This window comes from Pomacea canaliculata, linkage group LG9 (assembly GCF_003073045.1).
Source record: "Pomacea canaliculata isolate SZHN2017 linkage group LG9, ASM307304v1, whole genome shotgun sequence".
Classification (NCBI taxonomy): Eukaryota; Metazoa; Mollusca; class Gastropoda; order Architaenioglossa; family Ampullariidae; genus Pomacea; species Pomacea canaliculata.
Genome location: NC_037598.1, coordinates 3,105,959 through 3,126,795, shown reverse-complemented (window position 1 = coordinate 3,126,795; position 20,837 = coordinate 3,105,959). Strand labels below are relative to the sequence as shown.

Genomic DNA, 20,837 nt, shown 5'->3' with positions numbered 1-20,837 from the left:
ATCGACAAATAAATTGTTGATACTGATAGACAAACAAAATGCCGAAGCTGTGTTGAAATGTCTACAGAATGTTACTTCGACAGCAACAGCTTTAGTAGACATATTTGTAGCAGAGTTCAACAATTCCGAAGTGACTTGGAAACATTAGACAAAATGCTTTACATTCACGGGGACAAGATCGGACTTTAAGCACTTCTGCAGCTTGTGTTATGCTGCCTTCTTGTTCTGTTCTCCATTTGGTCGTGTCTCTTTGAACCACTCCCTTGTGCAGCCACCCTATAGCAGCTATAGCACCCTATAGCACCTTTGCAGTGCACTGTTGCACCTGCATCAGATTATTTATTGGCTCAGCTGACGTCAGCAGCCAAAACCTTCACAAGAGGTGGGGGAGTTGTGAAGAAGGGATGCTTGTCTGCCTGCATGACAAAACACTAGTTCACGAATAATCGCCAGCACCAGGATTTACAAGGCTCTTTTGTCAGCTTCTTGTTGTCGTTTGACAGGTAACCTCCCATCTCTCTACCCTTTATGACCGATGTCGACGTGAGAACAGCATGAGCTTGGTCGTCTCTTGCTCAGGTCTTTAGCTCAGCCTCTACAGTCTGGCAGAGTTCACACAATCCGCGGCATTTGCTATAGAGACCATGTGTTGGGGGAGCAGCCTCATCCCTGTTGTGTTATTGGTTTGTGGGTATTAGAGGTGGCACTCATTAAACTGTCCAGTTAGAAAACACACAAGAGACAGCTTCATGTCGGCTCCCGCCCAAGTATATTTAAATCTCTTAACCGGAACTAAACCTTTTACGTATTGTTCATTTTGGGAATAAGGCCAACACTTGCCTTATGTCACATCTCCCTTTCTTTAAAATGGACATTGTTTCAATATAACTTAATTAACATTAATTTTAATATTCTTGAATTTCCTATTCAAGTCTATGTGCGTTTGATTCGAGTCAATCATTTACAAGTCAAGTCTCTGTGGGATCTTGATGATGCGACCACTCTTGGTAGTCTTGACAGGCTGGTCTGGAGGAGCGATGACTTTGGACGCTGGCAACTTCCTGGCTGCGGCTCCTGGACATGGCTCTGGATTGGTAACAGGAATGTCTGGATCATCTGAGTGTAGACCAGACAAGGGGTCGGGATCCTCTTCGGACTTTGGGTTTGTTGGAATAAGGGACGACAGAGTCTTTGGGATAGGTCTGGGAGTCTCTGGATTGGGATCTCTGGGAATCAAGAGACGGCGGTTGCGTCGTTGGCGACCGTAGGGAGTCTCTACCTCATATGATCTGTTGGGCAGAGACTTGATGATTGTCCCTGGTGTCTGGGTTGGCTTCACCCAAACTGGCTGACCTGGTTCCAACTCAGCGGCTGGTCTGGCACGGTGTGCTCTGTCGAAGTTCTGTTTATGTTTCAACTTCTGCATCTCGTCTTTCTTATGAAAGTCCTTCCTTTCTTTTTCCCTTTTCTCGGAAAACTGAGATGGTATTGTGGGGACCATGGTGCGTATTCTTCTCCCGAACAACAGTTCTGCTGGACTGAGACCTTGCTGAAGTGGCGTAGCGCGATATGTGAGAATCGCTAAATAAGGATCATCTGCCTTCTTCAGGATTGATTTCACGGTTTGAACGGCGCGTTCGGCTTCGCCATTCGCTTGTGGATAGTACGGGCTGCTTGTTGTGTGAGTGAACTCGTACTGTTGAGCGAACGTTTGGAACGGCTTGCTGGAGAACTGCGGGCCGTTGTCTGAGATGACAATTTGTGGAATTCCATGGCGGGAAAAAATACTCTTAACATGGTTGATGACTGTTTCCGCCGAAGTATTCTTCAAGTGTGCCAACTCAATATAACGTGAATAATAGTCCACCACCAGTAAGTACTGTTCTTTTTTCAGTTCAAAGATGTCCATGCCAACTTTCTGCCAAGGGAATGCTGGTGTGACAGAGGGAATGAGTGGCTCAGGGGAATTGGCCTCTCTTTGATGCAAATTGTGCACTTCTGTACCATGGACTCTATCTGCTTAGAAAGCTTTGGCCACCAAACGCTCTCTCTGGCCAAGGCACGACATTTTACGATGCCTTGATGTCCAATGTGAAGTCTGTGGAGAATGTCTGTTCTCAGTACTTCAGGATGATCAGTCTTGATCTGTAGAGAAGAAGTCCATCATGTTCTGTGACTTCTGAACGTACTGTCCAAAATGCTTTCAGTTCTTCATGTTCTGGACTAGAACGTGGCCATCCATTGTGGAGATAATACAGCACTGTCTTACAAACAGTATCTCTTGCAGTCTCATTCTTGATTTCTTCGATGCGTTTTTCACTGGCTGGCAAGCTCTGAATCACTTGCTTGATGAAGATCTCTTCTTCTTCACTTCTCTCATCTGTCGGAGTGTTTCTTGCTGGGCTCGTGAGAGTGTGTCAGCAGTCACGAGATTCTTGCCTTTTGTGTAGACAATGTTGTACTTGAACCTCATCAGGCGCATCCGGAATCTCTGAATTCTCGGAGGTAGATCTTCAAGGTTCTTTGTTTTCAGTAGAGCCAATAATGGCTTGTGGTCAGTTTCGATTGTCAGATCACGAAGTCCTGTGATGTAGTCACAGAACTTTTCACACGCCCAAGTCACTGCGAGTGCTTCACGCTCAACTTGTGCGTACCTGCGCTCAGTTTCCGTCATACTTCTTGATGCGTAGAAAACTGGCTTGAGGTGACCATCTGACTGTTTCTGAAGTAATACTGCACCGAGACCGAAAGATGAAGCATCTGTTGAGACGACGGTCGTTTTGTCAGTACCATAGTGTGCCAACACTGGAGCTTCAGTCAGCTGTTTCTTAATTCTCTCAAACGATGTTTCTTGAGCAGTGTCCCAACACCACTCTATGTTTTTCTTGAGCAGGTCACGTAGCGGTTTGCTGTCGTTTGCGAGGTTAGGGCCTGCAAACTTCGCAACGTGGTTAACCATTCCTAACAATCTTCTGAGATCAGAAATGTTCTCTGGCTTGGGAAAATTTTTCACAGCAGACAGTTTCTCTGGGTCGATGGCGATCCCATCTTTCGAGATGATGTGCCCAAGAAAGGATATCTTCTCTTTGGCAAACTGGCACTTCTCGTCGTTCAGGGTAATGCCCGCTTCTTGAAGCGTCGACATCACTTTCTTCAAGTAACGATCATGTTCTTGCTTGTTCTTACCGAAAATGAGCAAGTCGTCAATGTCACAAATCACATTTTCATGGTTCGCCAGAAGTTGAGACATTCGTCGTTGAAATACTTCTGGCCCTGAACTTATCCCGAAGGGTAAGCGTGTATAACAGTACCTTCCAAAAGGTGTAATGAAGGTTGTTAACTCCTGACTTCCTCATCCAGTGGAAGTTGATGGAAACCCTTTTTGCAATCAAGCTTTGTGAACATTTTTTGCTCCTGACAGCTGGGCTAACAGTTCATCTGTTGACGGTAACGGGTAGTTCTCTCTGCGAACTGCTTCGTTTAGTTTGCTCAGATCGACGCAGATTCTGACTCTCTCGTCGCTCTTGGCACCACTACTATTGGGGCGCACCAATCACTGGGCTTGGTGACTGTGCGAATCACTCCCTGTTCTTCAAGTTGATCCAATTCTGCCTTGACTTTCTGTTTCAAGGGCAAAGGTAAGCGTCTTGGAGCTGCTACTGCATATGGAACAGCTTGTTCTTTCAAACGAATCTTATAAGGATCTTGTAGACTTCCTAGTCCTCTGAAGAGTTTTGGGAATTCTTCCTTGTACTGTTTTTCGTGGTCCTCTATAACTGTGTTGATTCTCTCAATCAACTTCAACGCTGTAATGGCTGGTCGACCTAGCAATGGTTCTTCAAGTGTTTTTACACATACACATCTTGCAGTGTAGAGACATTCTTGTATGTCAGTTTTGCCTTGAACATGCCTTCCACAGCTATCTCAACACGACCTGGACCATACAGTTTCTTGCGCACTTTCTGCAATGGTCGCTTGGCTGCTGGAACTGCGGTCTGAGGTACGACGGTAACATCAGCTCCGGTGTCAAGCTTAAATACATTCTCTGTGTCTTCCATCAGGAGACTGACTTTCCAAGGATCTGTTGTCACACTGCCCACAATCATACCCATGTAAGCTTCTTCGTCTTCTTCTTCCTCTCCACTGTGTGAATCTTAGAAGAACCTGAAGAGCGACAGACTGCAGCGTAGTGACCAATCTTGGAACATTTTCTGCATTTAGCGTTCTTTGCAGGACAACCATCTCTGTTGTGGGAACCTTTTCCGCATCGAGAGCATGGCTTAGTCTCTGGTTTTCCCCGAAGTCCTGGCTTCGTACCGCAACGAACTTTTCGCTGACCTTTCTGAATCTTGTTGATGGTTTTCTCAACTGTATTCTCGCTGTTGCTTGCCAACATCGAGTGTGCTTGAGTCTTGGAAGTCTCATGAGCTCTGCAAATTTCTATTGCTTCTGGAAGCTTGAGTGTTTTCTTCTGCAACAATTTTTTCACGCATAGTGTCATCTTGAACACCGATCACAAGTCTGTCACGAATCATGCGGTCAACATCCTTGAAATCACATGATTTTGCTAACTGCGTAAAACTGTGACGTAAGTATCAAACTGACTCATCCTTGTTTTGGTTTCGGCTATGAAACTTGTAGCTCTCATACACCTCATGTGTGCTACCCAAACAAAAGTCGTTGAACTTGTCGATGACAGTCTGAATATCTTTGTCGTTCTCCCCTTCTGCAAAGGATAATCCTTCATAGATTTCTTGTGCGTCCTCACCAATGCAAGCTAATAGAACTGCACAACGATAAGCTGAATCTTCTTTATCAAGGCGCGTAGCTACCTCATAGTTCTGCCATTGACGAATAAATTTTTTCCAATTTACTTCAATGTTAGAAGACAAATCCAGCTTTGAGGGAACAGGAACGTTTGCAGTGAAGTGTTTTCTCTGATGTGTCTCCGCCATCTTGCGAGAAATGTCACTTTGCGAACGTACGACGCAATATTTCAAAAATGAGAAAACGTGCCCACCTGAAAGTTTCTGGAGAAATCACACAGCTAGCACTTTGCTGCTCACTTCTGACACCATGTTGTGTTATTGGTTTGTGGGTATTAGAGGTGGCACTCATTAAACTGTCCAGTTAGAAAACACACAAGAGACAGCTTCATGTCGGCTCCCGCCCAAGTATATTTAAATCTCTTAACCGGAACTAAACCTTTTACGTATTGTTCATTTTGGGAATAAGGCCAACACTTGCCTTATGTCACAATCCCGTCCCTCGTGCTTTCCGGTGTCAGTGCTTCCAGCAATGTTGATGAGAGTATTCAGACATCTACACCAGCATCGGGAGTGTAGCCAGAGATGTACACAGACATTGGCCAGTGTAGTTATTAACTCTTGAATCAATGTGCACCACAACAGCTTAATAATCGAAGGGAGGCCAGGAGAAACGAGGTAAAGGTATAAGTCGTCCCCTAACTTTTTTTTTTTTAAGGTAGTTGGGTGGGTGGTGGGTGGATGAGATGCTAAAGACCTCGAGGTCAGCTTTACCCGAGACTGCAGGTGTCCGTCTCCTGTCCCTCACTGCCTCACCTGCCCGCAACTTCTGTCAGGTACTCGGTCATCATTGCCGACAGCGGGGTGGACTGGAGACATGGGCAGGAGCGAGGCCACACGGATATCAGAACTCTAACCACAGACGTATTAATACTGTTCGAGATTATTAGATGATTAATATTACATGTCAATCATGCTATAAAACCACAATTTAATAATGCTGTGCATAAGGAATAAAGTCTAATATTGCAGTGATAGTTATTAATACACTCACGATGAATATTACGGTGATAGTCAATATTACAGGACTAGTTCTAGGAAGCAGGCTCGAGGTTCCTGCCAAATGTCACAGTATGGCTCCAAGGGCACGCACCGGAAAAAGTCTGAGGCTGCCGGCATTGGATGACATTTTAAACATGACAAAAATCTGTTTTTTTCTAGGATCCCATAAAGACATGTACTCTAAAAGTAGCAAACAATGTGTGCAAGTGTACAAGTGGCGATTATTTCACATTATTTTGCACGTTGAGTGAAGTCAGCACTTGGTCAACTGGACTGATGAATGAAGCCGATACATCAGTCAGGTGGTCAGGTACAACTAATGACTAGAACTCCCCGAGGTACCTGCCAGGTAAGCTACAGGGCTGCAGCAGATATTTCTGAGAACGCGTTTAGTGAAGCTTACAATTGATGATCACATGTGAAAAGTTCATTTTCTTGCACCACTGGTTCTATCATCCTTTTTGAGATAAGTATTAAAATTTACTGTCGTCAAGACCAAGACGATGATTAGAAGACAGCGACTGTACATTGCCATTGATGACACATGACACCGTTCTTTCTCTGGCCTTAGATGACATAAATGAGAGCACTTTCTCCGACCCTTGATGTACATTGTAAATAGACATACAAAATATCTTTATTAATTCTTTTTATGAAATTGTTTTGTCTGCCAGCGGCAACACGAGAGCATCACTGGACACGAAACATTAGTACAGGATATAAAAATGAAAACTGACTACATACAATACATTTAAAGCAATTAAAGTTTATCTCACAATTTAAAAATATTTAAACATCCATTGTACGATGAACAAATAGGACAACAGTATGACATCAGCGAAAAAATGTACATACAAGTGGGGAGGAAAGGGAACAAGCATACATGACTACACACACACAATATACACTGGGCTAGTGGAGCGGACACACATGACTACACACACACAATATACACTGGGCTAGTGGAGCGGACACACATGACTACACACTATACACTGGACTAGTGGAGCGGACACACATGACTACACACATACACTGGACTAGAGGAGCGGACACACATGACTACACACTATACACTGGACTAGTGGAGCGGACACACATGACTACACACTATACACAATATACACTGGGCTAGTGGAGCGGACACACATGACTACACACTATACACAATATACACTGAGCTAGTGGAGCGGACACACATGACTACACACATACACTGGACTAGAGGAGCGGACACACATGACTACACACTATACACACATACACTGGACTAGTGGAGCGGACACACATGACTACACACACACTATACACTGGACTAGTGGAGCGGACACACATGACTACACACTATACACACATACACTGGACTAGTGGAGCGGACACACATGACTACACACACACTATACACTGGACTAGTGGAGCGGGCACACATGACTACACACTATACACACATACACTGGACTAGTGGAGCGGACACACATGACTACACACACACAATATACACTGGACTAGTGGAGCGGACACACATGACTACACACTATACACACATACACTGGACTAGTGGAGCGGACACACATGACTACACACATACACTGGACTAGAGGAGCGGACACATACATGACTACACACTGTACACACATACACTGGACTAGTGGAGCGGACACACATGACTACACACATACACACATACACTGGTCTAGAGGAACGGACATACATGACTACACACATACACTGGACTAGTGGAGCGGACATACATGACTACACACTATACACTGGACTAGTGGAGCTGACACACATGACTACACACATACACACATACACTGGTCTAGAGGAACGGACATACATGACTACACACATACACTGGACTAGTGGAGCGGACATACATGACTACACACTATACACTGGACTAGTGGAGCTGACACACATGACTACACACTATACACTGGACTAGAGGAGCGGACACACATGACTGTTGTTCACCCATCACTCTGTACTGACTACAGCGCTCACTGTTGTTCATGTGTTCATTTCAGTTTTGCCATCTATGATCTACCAATCTCTCCCTGAAAGCATGCACACATTCTGTCTCTCTCCCCACACCCTGGTTCGAACCAACCAACACACAGCCAACTTTGCCCTTTTGAGGTTGAACAAGTTTTTTGGGGGGAAGTTGTTGGTTATCCACATACACCCCCCTCCGCCAGTATCATACGCAGAAGCACACACACACACACAGAGATAGACACGAAACACACACACACATACAGGTAGACACGACACACACACAGATAGACACGAAGCACACACACAGAGATAGACACGAAGCACACACACAGACACGACACACACGACACACGATTACAGAAAGTGTAAAGACGGAATATGATAAATATTTCCCTTTTCTTTCCTTCTGTGGAGGTGCAGGAAGGTGTGGGAAGTGAGACTGTAAGTCTAGTTGTGGTCAGGTGAAGAGTTCGGTTGTCTGTGCACAATGGCCGCCGGATGTACATGTGGGCGCCAGAGACAAGTGGAGAGACCCCTCCCCCCCGATCACAGGCCAAACATCAGTCGCATGTGCATGTGACAGGCAGAACGAGGATCAGCTCGACCCACCGGCGTCTGGAACATTCTCTGTAGTGCACGTGCAACAGCAGACATGCGCGCGGAGCTGGCGTGAGAAGTCGCACCGCACCCTCTCCGTCTGCTTGGGTCCCCCACATCAGGTATCGTTTTTCTCTCGCCACTCCCCTCGCCTCACCTCTCTCCCTCCAAACCCCTCACCTTGCGCTGACACACACACACACGTGCACGTGCATGAGCGAGGCTGCGGAGGAGAGAGGAGGAGGCGAAAGGCTGAGGGGGCTTTTGTCTCGTGCGAGGAGATCCGGCAGCAGACTTGATGAAGATTAGATGTTGCACTCGCACACCTCGGCCAAAGGCAACCGTTGCAGGCTGGGCGAGGTGTCGCATTCCGTGGCACTGTGTCACGTGGCTAAGTCACGTGGCTTACGCATTCTGGCGGCTGATCGAGTCTTAAGAGAAGTCGGTGCCAACTGCGGACCACCACAACAACAACAACAACAGGCCACAGTGGGTGAGTACAGGCGGCGCCATGGGTGACTGCTTCTCTTTCATTGTTGGTAGTCGTAGTCTGACATCGGTGTTCGCTGCTCTTGCTGGCGGTCATAGTGTCTGAAATGTCCGAGCTTTTGTGCCTGACAAAGCGGCCATTTGTAACTTGCAGTCTCCTGTGGTCCTGCAGCACATGGACCTTCTTCACGCGGAGCTCTTCAGTCTTGTCAAAACGAGGCTTGGTGTGCAGGTGTGCACATAGGGAGGGAGGAGAATGCCGCAGAGCTTCACAACGAGAGTCACATCTTTCATTTTAACAGCATGACTTGTTTACTGCGTTAAAGTGCCACCATCCATAAAAGCCAAAAACAAACAAACAAACAAACAAACAAACAAACAAACAAACAAACAAACAAACAAACAAACAAACCCTTTGGAACTGTCACATTTGCTATTTCTTTATTCATGAGATCCTGGGGTACGAAGTGACAGCCAATAAGTAATGGACAGCCATTTTTATAAAATGCTGTGGCTGCAGTGTATCTGTTTTAATGTTCATGGTGAACAGACTGTGGAGACTGGTGGAGTCACTGGAGAATTCCTTTGCATGGTTTAATTTTGTTTATTATTCTACAACTAACCTAAGCGCATAGCGAGGCAACTAGAATGTGAAAAGAACACATTTCTTTCATCTGCTTTTTCGCGACTGTTCCCACCAACACACTGCGACTTTCACTTTTATTTACACTTCTAAGCATACAAATAGCTGTTACAGTCATAGTACACTGGCCTGTAATATACAATTTTATGAGCTCAGTATGAGTGCCACTGGTCTAATGGTGGTATAATGATAGTAATATCTCTTTATGTCTTTTTTCATATCTTCAGAAGGAATACCCGAGTGCTCGGCGTAGATAATCCTAATCTATATTTGCATATTTTTTCAGAGCTGTAATGATGTTTTAACTGTAGAAATAGCTCGGCTTTTGCTTTTTCTGTTGGGTTCCACATTTCTGACACTGGCTGGAGTGTATGGAAGGCCCCATCAAGCCACAATGTTTGCACACTGCGATGTTGCATTTGAATGTCTGCAGGCGACATCATCATCACTATCGTCACACATCAGCAACATTTCTCACCTGAAGATTTGAGGAAAACTTATATGTAAGAGAGTGGAAACCATGAGCATAGGAGACATGAAGTTGGCAGCAGGCAATGTCTTGACACAAAGAGCAGCTAGTTATGAGGCAGACACCTTCAGCAACTAGTACACGTCACACAAATACAATTTTACAGGTTAGAGCAAATGTAGGAGACACACGAGCACAACAAACAATACAGGTTGGTAACAAACAAAGGTAAGCCGAGTACACAGTGTGCAACATAGTCACGTGAGATATAACGAGCATTACAGGTGCTACAGACGAGCTTGAAATACGAGTGTAGACAGTAAATAATAAATACACTGGTGCGCAGGGTCAGGACATTGTATCTCTGACAGAATCTTTAGGCCACGTGTTCAAAGACATTGGCCGACATGAAAAATAACATGAATGTAGTGATAAGCTTAATTTGTTTTCAGTCTTTCAAACTGTTAAGAAAATCGTGATAAGTATGAGGACGTCACAGAATGCCACATCAGTCCTCATCATGCCCTCATGCCCTCATGCCATCATGCCATCATGCCACCATGCCCTCATGCCCTCATGCCCTCATGCCATCATGCCCTCATGCCATCATGCCCTCATGTCATCATGCCACCACCGAGTGTCTCCAGCAGAACTTCAGTTTCTTGTAAGTGAAGCCAAGTGCCGTGTGAGTCTGGCTTTCCCCACGTGTTCGCTCGGTAAATGTACATGTGAGAAGGTGAAATGGATTCCAGTCATCGCTGACCGTTTGATACATACTGTATATTAGTCTCGGTAGCCATCACTACCGGCACATGAAGTCTCGTTCTGATTTCAAGATGGCGCTTGTGTGAATAAGGTCCATGAGCAGGGACTCAGCTGGTGACACACGGACCTAATGTGTTTTGCGCAAAAGCAAAAGAAGAATATACAAGGACTAGAAAAAGACTTTAAAAAATAAAAGCAAAACAAAAAGTAAATAACAAAACCAGCTAAAAAACAAACAAAAACCGCAAATACCCAGAAAGCCAATCAGACCACGAACTAATATCCCTGGACTGCTGGCAGACGATTTTTTTTCCAGTTAACTGCTAAAACGAGGCATGATACAAGAAAGCTTCCGGTTTATTCACATTCTTTGTTACGGCTCGCCGAGACTAACAGCGGAGAACTTGGCAAGAGGCAAGTTTGGCAGACAGACAGCAGTCCACCTACAGTCCGTGGTGAGACTAACGTTTGCCGGTAGCGGCAAGTCTGTTATTTCACAGACAAAGCCAGGCCCTGGTCAGCCAAGGGCCCAATGGCCGCCAACAAAATAATCTGGAGGCAAGCCCCTCTCAGAAGCTCGATATTGTGTCTATTGCGTCTGATCATCTCAGATTGTCTTGGATTGTCTCAGAATATCTCAGGCTGTATGGGATATAATCAGACAACTGACCACTCACGACGTGTGGCGCTGGCCATACGCCCAACCTCCTAGCCTCCATCTTGTTACTTCCGTTATTTAACGTGTACAAGAGGAACCCGGCAGGTCCCTGTTGTGGGGAAAGGCCGACATGTGAGAGGCTGGCTAAGCCCTTCAAGTCAGATGTCAGTCAGCCTTTGTACTAGCCGCCTGCTCTCTCCATCCCTTCGTCGCAGCTACCTCGTCATGGCTAGATGCAGGGCTAGCTGTAGTGCGGGCTGCAGGGCTAGTCACAAGTCAGATGTGATTGAAAGAGGATGATGATGGTGATGGTGATGGTGATGATGAGCATAAAAAGGACACACATATTTTGCATTCAGTGCCAGAGCTCTTTCAGTGACACTCAGGGGTGGGCAATTAATTTTCCCAAGGGGCCGCATGAGAAATTGGGATGGTTTTAGAGGGCCGGACTAATATAGTTAACTCAGTCTTACCCAATATTGTACTATATATATATACTGGCGGGCGGGCCAGCGGGCGGGCCGGTCAGAGACAGGAGGCGGGCCGGATGCGGCCCGCGGGCCGCCCCTTGCCCAGGTCTGCTCTAGAGTCTGCTTGTCAGTGCCAGAGCTCTTACAGCCTCATTTGCTGACGTTCTAGACCCAACTTGTCATGTGATTTCAGGGTCAGCTGTGCTGGCAGCAAGGTCCCAGTTTTTAAAGGCTATTGTTAGGTTATCTACAGGTCGTCACTGTAGGATATTTCTACACCACTCTAGGCCATTCCTCGACTGTTTGCACGTGAGGAGCGACCCGCCCTGTCTAGTGCCTAGTGTCTAGTCTAGTGCCTAGTGCCTAGTGCCTAGTCTAGTGTTAGTGTCTAATGTTAGTGTCTAGTGCCTAGTGTCTAGTCCTAGCAACGGTAGGCATCCACAGGGCGGGCCCCGAGGTGTCAGCCCTGGTTTGTGCCAAGAAAGATCGTAGCCAAGAAGAAATGCAGCCAGTAAAATGTGTGCGCGCGCGCGTGTGTGTGTGTATGTGTGTGAGTGTGGGGGAAGGTAGGGGTGGGAGTGCCCGCTGAGTGACAAAGTGAGGAAGAATTCTGTGTTCAGATTTCTAACCTGTAGAGTTTCATTGCACCTCAGACACTCCATACACATGAGACACAGTGTCAATATACATCAGTGTCAGTACACATCAGACAGTGTCAGTACACATCACACAGTGTCAGTACACATTAGACAGTGTCAGTACACAGCAGTCAGTGTCAGTACACAGCAGACAGTGTCAGTACACAGCAGTCAGTGTCAGTACACATCACACAGTGTCATACACATCACACAGTGTCAGTACACAGCAGTGTCAGTACACATCAGTCAGTGTCAGTACACATCACACAGTGTCAGTACACATCACACAGTGTCAGTACACATCACACAGTGTCAGTACACAGCAGACAGTGTCAGTACACAGCAGTCAGTGTCAGTACACATCACACAGTGTCAGTACACATCACATAGTGTCAGTACACATCACACAGTGTCAGTACACAGCAGTCAGTGTCAGTACACATCACACAGTGTCAGTACACAGCAGTCAGTGTCAGTACACATCACACAGTGTCAGTACACAGCAGTCAGTGTCAGTACACATCACACAGTGTCAGTACACATCACACAGTGTCAGTACACATCACACAGTGTCATACACATCACATAGTGTCAGTACACATCACACAGTGTCAGTACACATCACACAGTGTCAGTACACAGCAGTCAGTGTCAGTACACAGCAGTCAGTGTCAGTACACATCACACAGTGTCAGTACACAGCAGTCAGTGTCAGTACACAGCAGTCAGTGTCAGTACACATCACACAGTGTCAGCACATCACAGTGTCAGTACACACACAGTGTCAGTACACATCACACAGTGTCAGTACACAGCAGTCAGTGTCAGTACACATCACACAGTGTCAGTACACATCACACAGTGTCAGTACACACACACAGTGTCAGTACACACACAGTGTCATACACATCACACAGTGTCAGTACACATCACACAGTGTCAGTACACACCACACAGTGTCAGTACACATCACACAGTGTCAGTACACATCACACAGTGTCAGTCACACAGTGTCAGTACACATACACATCACACAGTGTCAGTACACATCACACAGTGTCATACACATCACACAGTGTCAGTACACATCACACAGTGTCAGTACACATCACACAGTGTCAGTCACACAGTGTCAGTACACATCACACAGTGTCAGTACACATCACACAGTGTCATACACATCACACAGTGTCAGTACACATCACACAGTACACATCACACAGTGTCATACACATCACACAGTGTCAGTACACATCACACAGTGTCAGTACACATCACACAGTGTCAGTACACATCACACAGTGTCAGTACACATCACACAGTGTCAGTACACATCAGGTACTCGAGCCTCGTTCGTGTTGACAGTGGGCTTTAGAGGGAGTGTGTTGGCACCTGGGGTGTTGCAACTGTGGAGGGAGTAGGAGACAAAGGGAGGGTGCAAGATATGGGAGGGCGAAAGAAACCAAAAGCAGAAACCATGGAGACACTGGCAAAACATGAACCCTGACCCTTGACCATAACCCTGTTGATGCTCAACACAAGCGTTTTATTGTTATTGTCTTTACCTGCTTGCTTTCAACAACAACCACTGTGACTTTGTGTTCACTTTCTACACGTCACACACAATTCAGCCTGTGTAGTCTGTATACACGTGTTAGCACACAGAGCATAATACACACAGGCTCACTGGTACACAAATGTTAGTACACAGGGCATGTTAGTATGATCTTATTGAATATACAAGAAATGTTAGTACACAGGCATGTTAGTATGATCTTATTGAATATACAAGAAATGTTAGTACACAGGCATGTTAGTATGATCTTATTGAATATACAAGAAATGTTAGTACACAGGCATGTTAGTATGATCTTATTGAATATACAAGAAATGTTAGTACACAGGCATGTTAGTATGATCTTATTGAATATACAAGAAATGTTAGTACACAGGACATGTTAGTATGATCTAGTTATTTAGTATACAAGAAATGTTAGTACTCAGGCATTTATTTAGTATACAAGAAATGTTAGTACACAGACATGTTAGTATGATCTTATTTAGTATACAAGAAATGTTAGTACACAGACATGTTAGTATGATCTAGTTATTTAGTATACAACAAATGTTAGTACACAGGCATGTTAGTATGATCTAGTTATTTAGTATACAAGAAATGTTAGTACACAGGCATGTTAGTATGATCTAGTTATTTAGTATACAAGAAATGTTAGTACACAGGCATGTTAGTATGATCTAGTTATTTAGTATACAAGAAATGTTAGTACTCAGGACATGTTAGTATGATCTAGTTATTTAGTATACAAGAAATGTTAGTACTCAGGACATGTTAGTATGATCTAGATATTTAGTATACAAGAAATGTTAGTACACAGGCATGTTAGTATGATCTAGATATTTAGTATACAAGAAATGTTAGTACACAGGCATGTTAGTATGCAGTGTAGACAATGTACATCGATGTAGTCCAGCATGCCCTGCTAGTCACACCTATCGGTGTACACGGCAGCTGAGGACGGGCAGTGACGCAGAACGTGTCTTTCAGGGCAGCCATGTCACCCTCGTCCCTCATCGTCATCCTTGGGGTGATGACGGCCAGTCTGAGGTCACGTGGACTTTGCGCAGTTATCCTCCTTCTGACCTTGGAAATTCGGAGAAGGAGCTCGCGCAGCTGCGAGAAGAGGACGCGTTTTCACGAGATCTCCACGCCGCTGCCCCACAAGACCTCATCCGTCTTTGACAGAATAGAGAAAGGTCAAGCAGAAGACAGAAACAAACTTCCGGTTGGCGGGGAGACTTCACGCGTTGATGACGTGAGAGAAGACCTTCAACCGGACCTAACGGTCAGTGACGCTGAGCGCGAGCATGCTGACAGATGGCGTGACGTCACGAGTGACGTGGCTGGCGGCAAACAGAACGGCGAGGAGCCAGTGGACTGGACAAAGCAGGGAGAGTCCCACATCCGGGTCATCGAGGTCAATCAGACCTTGTACCTTAACAACAGTGGAGTTGATGATGAACAGCAGGTAGGTAGCATAATGACGTATGTACATGAGTGCGTGTGCGTGTGCATGCTTGTGCGCATAAATGTGTATGTGCGTATAAACATGTGAACATATTATTTGGCTCCAGTGAGGGCACGCCCATCGTCTGTAGACTGTGAACAATGTGTGAACCATGTGCCGGAAAGCAGGTAACACAGCAAGACCTTGTGTAGCGGAGTGACGTCACGTGTGGGACCGTTATCTGACGGCGGTGCCAGAAATGAAGCGAGTTGCTTGAGAAAAGTGTTTTTATGTGTCTGGAGGCTTGTCTGTACGTTTGTCTGTACGTTTGTCTGTATGCTGGGCCGTCTGCCACAGTTGTCAGGGTTACAAGACTTGAATTCCGCACCATTCGCGAACACAAGACAGAGCTGTGTGAGTGGCTAGTGGTAGGGCGAGCTGTGTGCACTGTCTACTGTGTCTGTTGTCTAATGTGTCGACTGTCTACTGTGCTGTTGTCTACTGTGTCTGTTGTCTACTGTGTCTACTGTCTACTGTGTCTACTGTTTACTGTGTGTACTGTGTCTACTGTCTACTGTGTCTGCTGTCTAACGTGTCGACTGTCTACTGTGTCTACTGTCGACTGTGTCTGCTGTCTACTGTGTCTAGTGTCAAGTGTGTCTACTGTGTCATTCTGTAGCCAGTCAGTAGCTCTGTAGTCTGTAGTCAGTCTAGCCTGTCAGCCATCATTCTGTAGTCTAGTGTCTAGTCAGTCAGTAGCTCTAGCCTGTAGTCAGTCTCAGTGTCTGTCAGTGTAGCAGTCAGTAGCTCTAGCCTGTAGTCAGCCATCATTCTGTAGCCAGTCAGTAGCTCTAGCCTGTAGTCAGCCATCATTCTGTAGCCAGTCAGTAGCTCTAGCCTGTAGTCAGCCATCATTCTGTAGCCAGTCAGTAGCTCTAGCCTGTAGTCAGCCATCATTCTGTAGCCAGTCAGTAGCTCTAGCCTGTAGTCAGCCATCATTCTGTAGCCAGTCAGTAGCTCTAGCCTGTAGCAGCCATCATTCTGTAGCCAGTCTGTAGCTCCAGCCTGTAGCCAGCCATCATTCTGTAGCCAGTCAGTAGCTCCAGCCTGTAGCCAGCCATCATTCTGTAGCCAGTCTGTAGCCAGTGTAGCTGCTCTGTGACATGACATCATGCGAGCTTAGCCAGTGATGGCGACAGATGTAAGAATTTTTCCCAAGTATCACCAAAGATGTGAGTGAAGTCCAAACTGTCTTCTGTGCACCAGCAGTTTCAGCCAGTGCGCATGCCAGACAAATTTGAAAACTATGACGTCGACGGGGACGGCCGAATCACGTTGTCCGAGCTTCGCTACGTCACTGGGGCCACGGAGGGGGCGGCGGAGGCCTTCAGTGCTGCAGATGTCGATGGTAAGTACACTTACTACAAACACTCTTCTTCGTCGTCTGCTTTCTCCTCGTCGTCAGACATCTTCAAGTGCGCGACGACCATGTTGAGGCTCTGTACAATGACTGTGGTAAAGTAGTGTGACGTACTAGTGGAGGGCCTCACATGCTTTCTTGAACGTAACGTCATGTGATTGTCACTCAGAGAACTTTTGTAAGACCGCTGCTTAGATAAAGTATAAGGATGTAACGCCTGTAACACTGTGGGCCGTAGTGAAGTGCATCAGATGACTTCTGTAACGTGTGCTTCAAAGATAACCTTTGTAACACTGTGTTGCTGATATAAAGTAGAATAGCTCATGTAACAGTCGTAACACCATGTGACGTACCAGTGGTGTTGTGCCTCAGGTGACGGCTTGCTGGACGAGGAGGAGTTCCAGGCCACCATGTGGGGGAGGGATGCTAGTGAGCCCCAGCAGCGCACTGTCATCCTGATGCCGTCAGAGGACGTCAGACCCTCCGAGATTCCCCGAGTCGCTGACAGTCCTCCCGTCCATCCCCCCGTACAGTCTTCTCGACCCCCCGCACGATGGCGGATAGGGCGAGCCTGGAGTGGTTAGACGGCGCCACTGGCTTACTGGCGACTGCTTTGCTTCAGGTGTCATGAGCACGTGCTTCCCCCCAGGACTTGAGAATCTCTTGTTCTACAGTCTGACGTACACACAGCTCACACTTTACACGCACAGCCAGGTGACACAGTTTACACACACACAGTCAGGCGACATACACACACGTCAGGTGACAGAGCACACACACACAGTCAGCATACACACAGTCAGGTGACAGAGTTTACACACAGCTCACACTTTACACACACGTCAGGTGACACAGTTTACACACAGGTCAGGTGACACAGTTTACACACACAGTCAGGTGACACAGTTCACACACACACACAGTCAGCATACACACAGTCAGGTGACAGAGTTTACACACAGCTCACACTTTACACACACGTCAGGTGACGCACAAGCCGTCAGGTGTGAAACAAGCTGAAGGAAGGACAACCTCACACAAGTGTCGTCAGTCGTCACAGACATCAGAGGAGAAAACCTCACCTGCCATCCTGTAGCCTGCTATCACTGTGTTTGTGTGTGTGTGTGTGAGGTGCGTGCTTCGCCTGTTTGCCCATTCTTTGTCGCACGCGAAGAGTTATCTGCCCCTGAGAGTAATGCGATGACGTAGGTGGCGTGGTGGCCCCGTGCCATGAACCCTTTGGTGGCCACAGTTGGGAGGAAGTCACGAAGCGAGGATAAGTCTTGGTCGTGGGGCAACATGGGGAACGCAAGGACCTCGTCTTGTCCAGACCTCGCATGGTTGACCCCGAGAGTGGCACTCGTCTAGTGGTCCTCGCCAGTCAGTGCCACTGACCTCACTGACATGTCCATAGGGGTCAGCTACGTCAAGATCGGCGCAGTGAGGTTAGGGAGCAGTGACGTGGTCCTAGCGCCTGTGAGCCACCACGAGACTTTTGTGGATGTCACGCGACAGTGTGGGAAGACAGTGGACGTCACGCCACCTGTAGACGACTGTTCCCGTCACCAGGGATGTTGTCTGGAGAGAGAAGCGCATGGGTTGTAATGCATGTAATGCACTTCTCTTGAGCTTATTGACTACAATCTGCTGTATGAGGTAATGCCTGTAATGCTCTTGAGTTTATTGACTACAATCTGCTGTATGAGGTAATGTCTGTAATGCTCTTGAGTTTATTGACTACAATCTGCTGTATATGGTAATGCCTGTAATGCTCTTCTCTTGAGTTTATTGACTACAATCTGCTGTATATGGTAATGCCTGTAATGCTCTTCTCTTGAGTTTATTGACTACAATCTGCTGTATATGGTAATGCCTGTAATGCTCTTCTCTTGAGTTTATTGACTACAATCTGCTGTATGAGGTAATGCCTGTAATGCTCTTCACTTCACTTGACTGACTAGTGTGTTGTATGTTACACCAGGTTGTGTGGAAGGCTGAGTGCAGTTTTACAGTTTGTGTTTACTGCTGTGACCGGCCGACACGCGCTGTAAAGTCTTTCTCCTGATGTTCTCGTCTAAACTGTTTCACACTAATGTAGGCTTGAATAGTGACGATTTCACACTGGCTAATGTTTCACACTGTCTAATGTAGGATGTGAAAAGTGACGATTTCACACTGTCTAATGTTTCACACTGTCTAATGTAGGCTGTGAATAGTGATTTCACGCTGTAGAATGTAAGCTCTGTATAGTCAAGATTTCACACTGTGTAGTCACTATTTCACACTATCTAATGTAGTCGCTGTGTAGTCACTGTTTCACACTGTCCTATGTACACTATGCATTCACTATTTCACAGTTATCGTCACTATCTTCACTCTCACTAGTTTTAGTCACAGTCCAGCAGGCCACCCTCTCTTTATTTACCACGTATACGTCACAAGTGAAATGTTGTGTCGTGTGATCACAACATTCACCAGGTCACAGAAGTCACAATCAACAAAGACAGAAGTCTACAAATCATTGACAGACGTTTATATTCAAAAGGCAAGCAGCCAAAAGACAGGTAACCTACAGGTAAGTGCTATAGGTGTAGAAGGTAAGTGATATAAGTATAGAAGGTAAGTAATACAGGTAGAGAAGCGCCATCTACAATCTACTCCCTCATCCCTAGCCTTGTCATCATCTTGTTGACGACTGGCTGCTGTTTGTCATGTTTTGTTATTCGGGTGTCGTGGGGACGAGGTGCAAGCAGGGTGGCCACCCCACTCTCCCTCTCGCACCTGGTCTAGTGTCACTGTTACTATTTATAGCTACAGGAGTGACGTGCACACATCAGTGCTTTCACTAAAGAGCAAGAACAGCCTGGAGCTCCATCACAGCTTGTAACACACGTAGTGCCGTGAGCACAACATCAACCAACGCCTGTAAATACAAAAATAACATCTCAGCCTTGTACACAACCAATGGCTGCAAATGCAAAGATGACATCACAGCCTCCTACACAGAACCAAGGCTTGCACACAGAAAGATAATACGTAACATCACAGCCTCGTAGGCACAACCGATAATACGTCACCGTCTGTATAGTTTATAATTTGCATGACAAAGGTCAGTGGTGTGTAGCTCCTGCTACAAAGCAAACACATCAGGACAAAGAGTGAAATCTTCACAGTGAGTGGGGGACACATGGTGGGTGGGGAGGCGAGTGGGGCTATGATGTAGGGGAGATAACCCACGAATTTCTAGGTCCGAGAGGACAACGAGCTATGGAGAGATGTCTCTACTCACTTGACAGGTTTCTCTCCTTCTCTCTCTCACACACACACGGACACATTGGCACTCACACTCGCGCGCACACACACATGAACACGCACGCACAGACATATCACACACGGACACACAGACGACCCACGTGCCCCACACAGTTTCGTCAGTAGGAAGAGGATGATGTCATTTAGTTGATGACACACTGCTGTTGTCTACTTGTGTTGATGTGCAGTGGTGTGGTGTAAACAGTTGATGTGTTGCTGTGCAGTGGTGTGGTGTAAACAGTTGATGTTGTGTTGCTGTGCAGTGGTGTGATGTAAACAGTGTGATTGTGTTGGTGTGTGCAGTGGTGTGTGTAAACAGTTGATGTTGTGTTGCTGTGCAGTGGTGTGGTGTAAACAGTTGATGTTGTGTTGCTGTGCAGTGGTGTGGTGTAAACAGTTGATGTTGTGTTGCTGTGCAGTGGTGTGGTGTAAACAGTTGATGTTGTGTTGCTGTGCAGTGGTGTGGTGTAAACAGTTGATGTTGTGTTGCTGTGCAGTGGTGTGGTGTAAACAGTTGATGT

At 46.2% G+C, this 20,837-nt stretch overlaps 1 protein-coding gene across 2 annotated transcripts; it reads left to right on the top strand.

Moving 5' to 3' along the window:
- The first annotated feature begins 8,316 nt into the window (after positions 1-8,316).
- LOC112571836 lies at positions 8,317-17,740 on the top strand. Of its 2 annotated transcripts, none has more exons than XM_025251163.1 (4): positions 8,317-8,919; positions 15,125-15,605; positions 16,854-16,992; positions 17,377-17,740. In XM_025251163.1, the coding sequence occupies exons 2-4, from the start codon at positions 15,132-15,134 to the stop codon at positions 17,586-17,588; spliced, it is 825 nt and encodes a 274-aa protein (XP_025106948.1). In that variant the 5' UTR covers positions 8,317-8,919; positions 15,125-15,131; the 3' UTR covers positions 17,589-17,740. The 2 variants fall into 2 exon arrangements, with proteins under 2 accessions (XP_025106948.1, XP_025106947.1); XM_025251162.1 differs by having other exon boundaries at positions 8,322-8,919; positions 16,851-16,992.
- Positions 17,741-20,837: the final 3,097 nt, after the last annotated feature.

Excerpts from the sequence above, each read along its gene's own strand:
- LOC112571836 (XM_025251162.1), top strand. The coding sequence starts at position 15,132 with ATGTCACCCTCGTCCCTCATCGTCATCCTTGGGGTGATGACGGCCAGT. Across the intron at positions 15,606-16,850 it reads GAGTTGATGATGAACAGCAG|CAGTTTCAGCCAGTGCGCAT; the intron begins GTAGGTAGCATA and ends TCTGTGCACCAG. Across the intron at positions 16,993-17,376 it reads CAGTGCTGCAGATGTCGATG|GTGACGGCTTGCTGGACGAG; the intron begins GTAAGTACACTT and ends GTTGTGCCTCAG.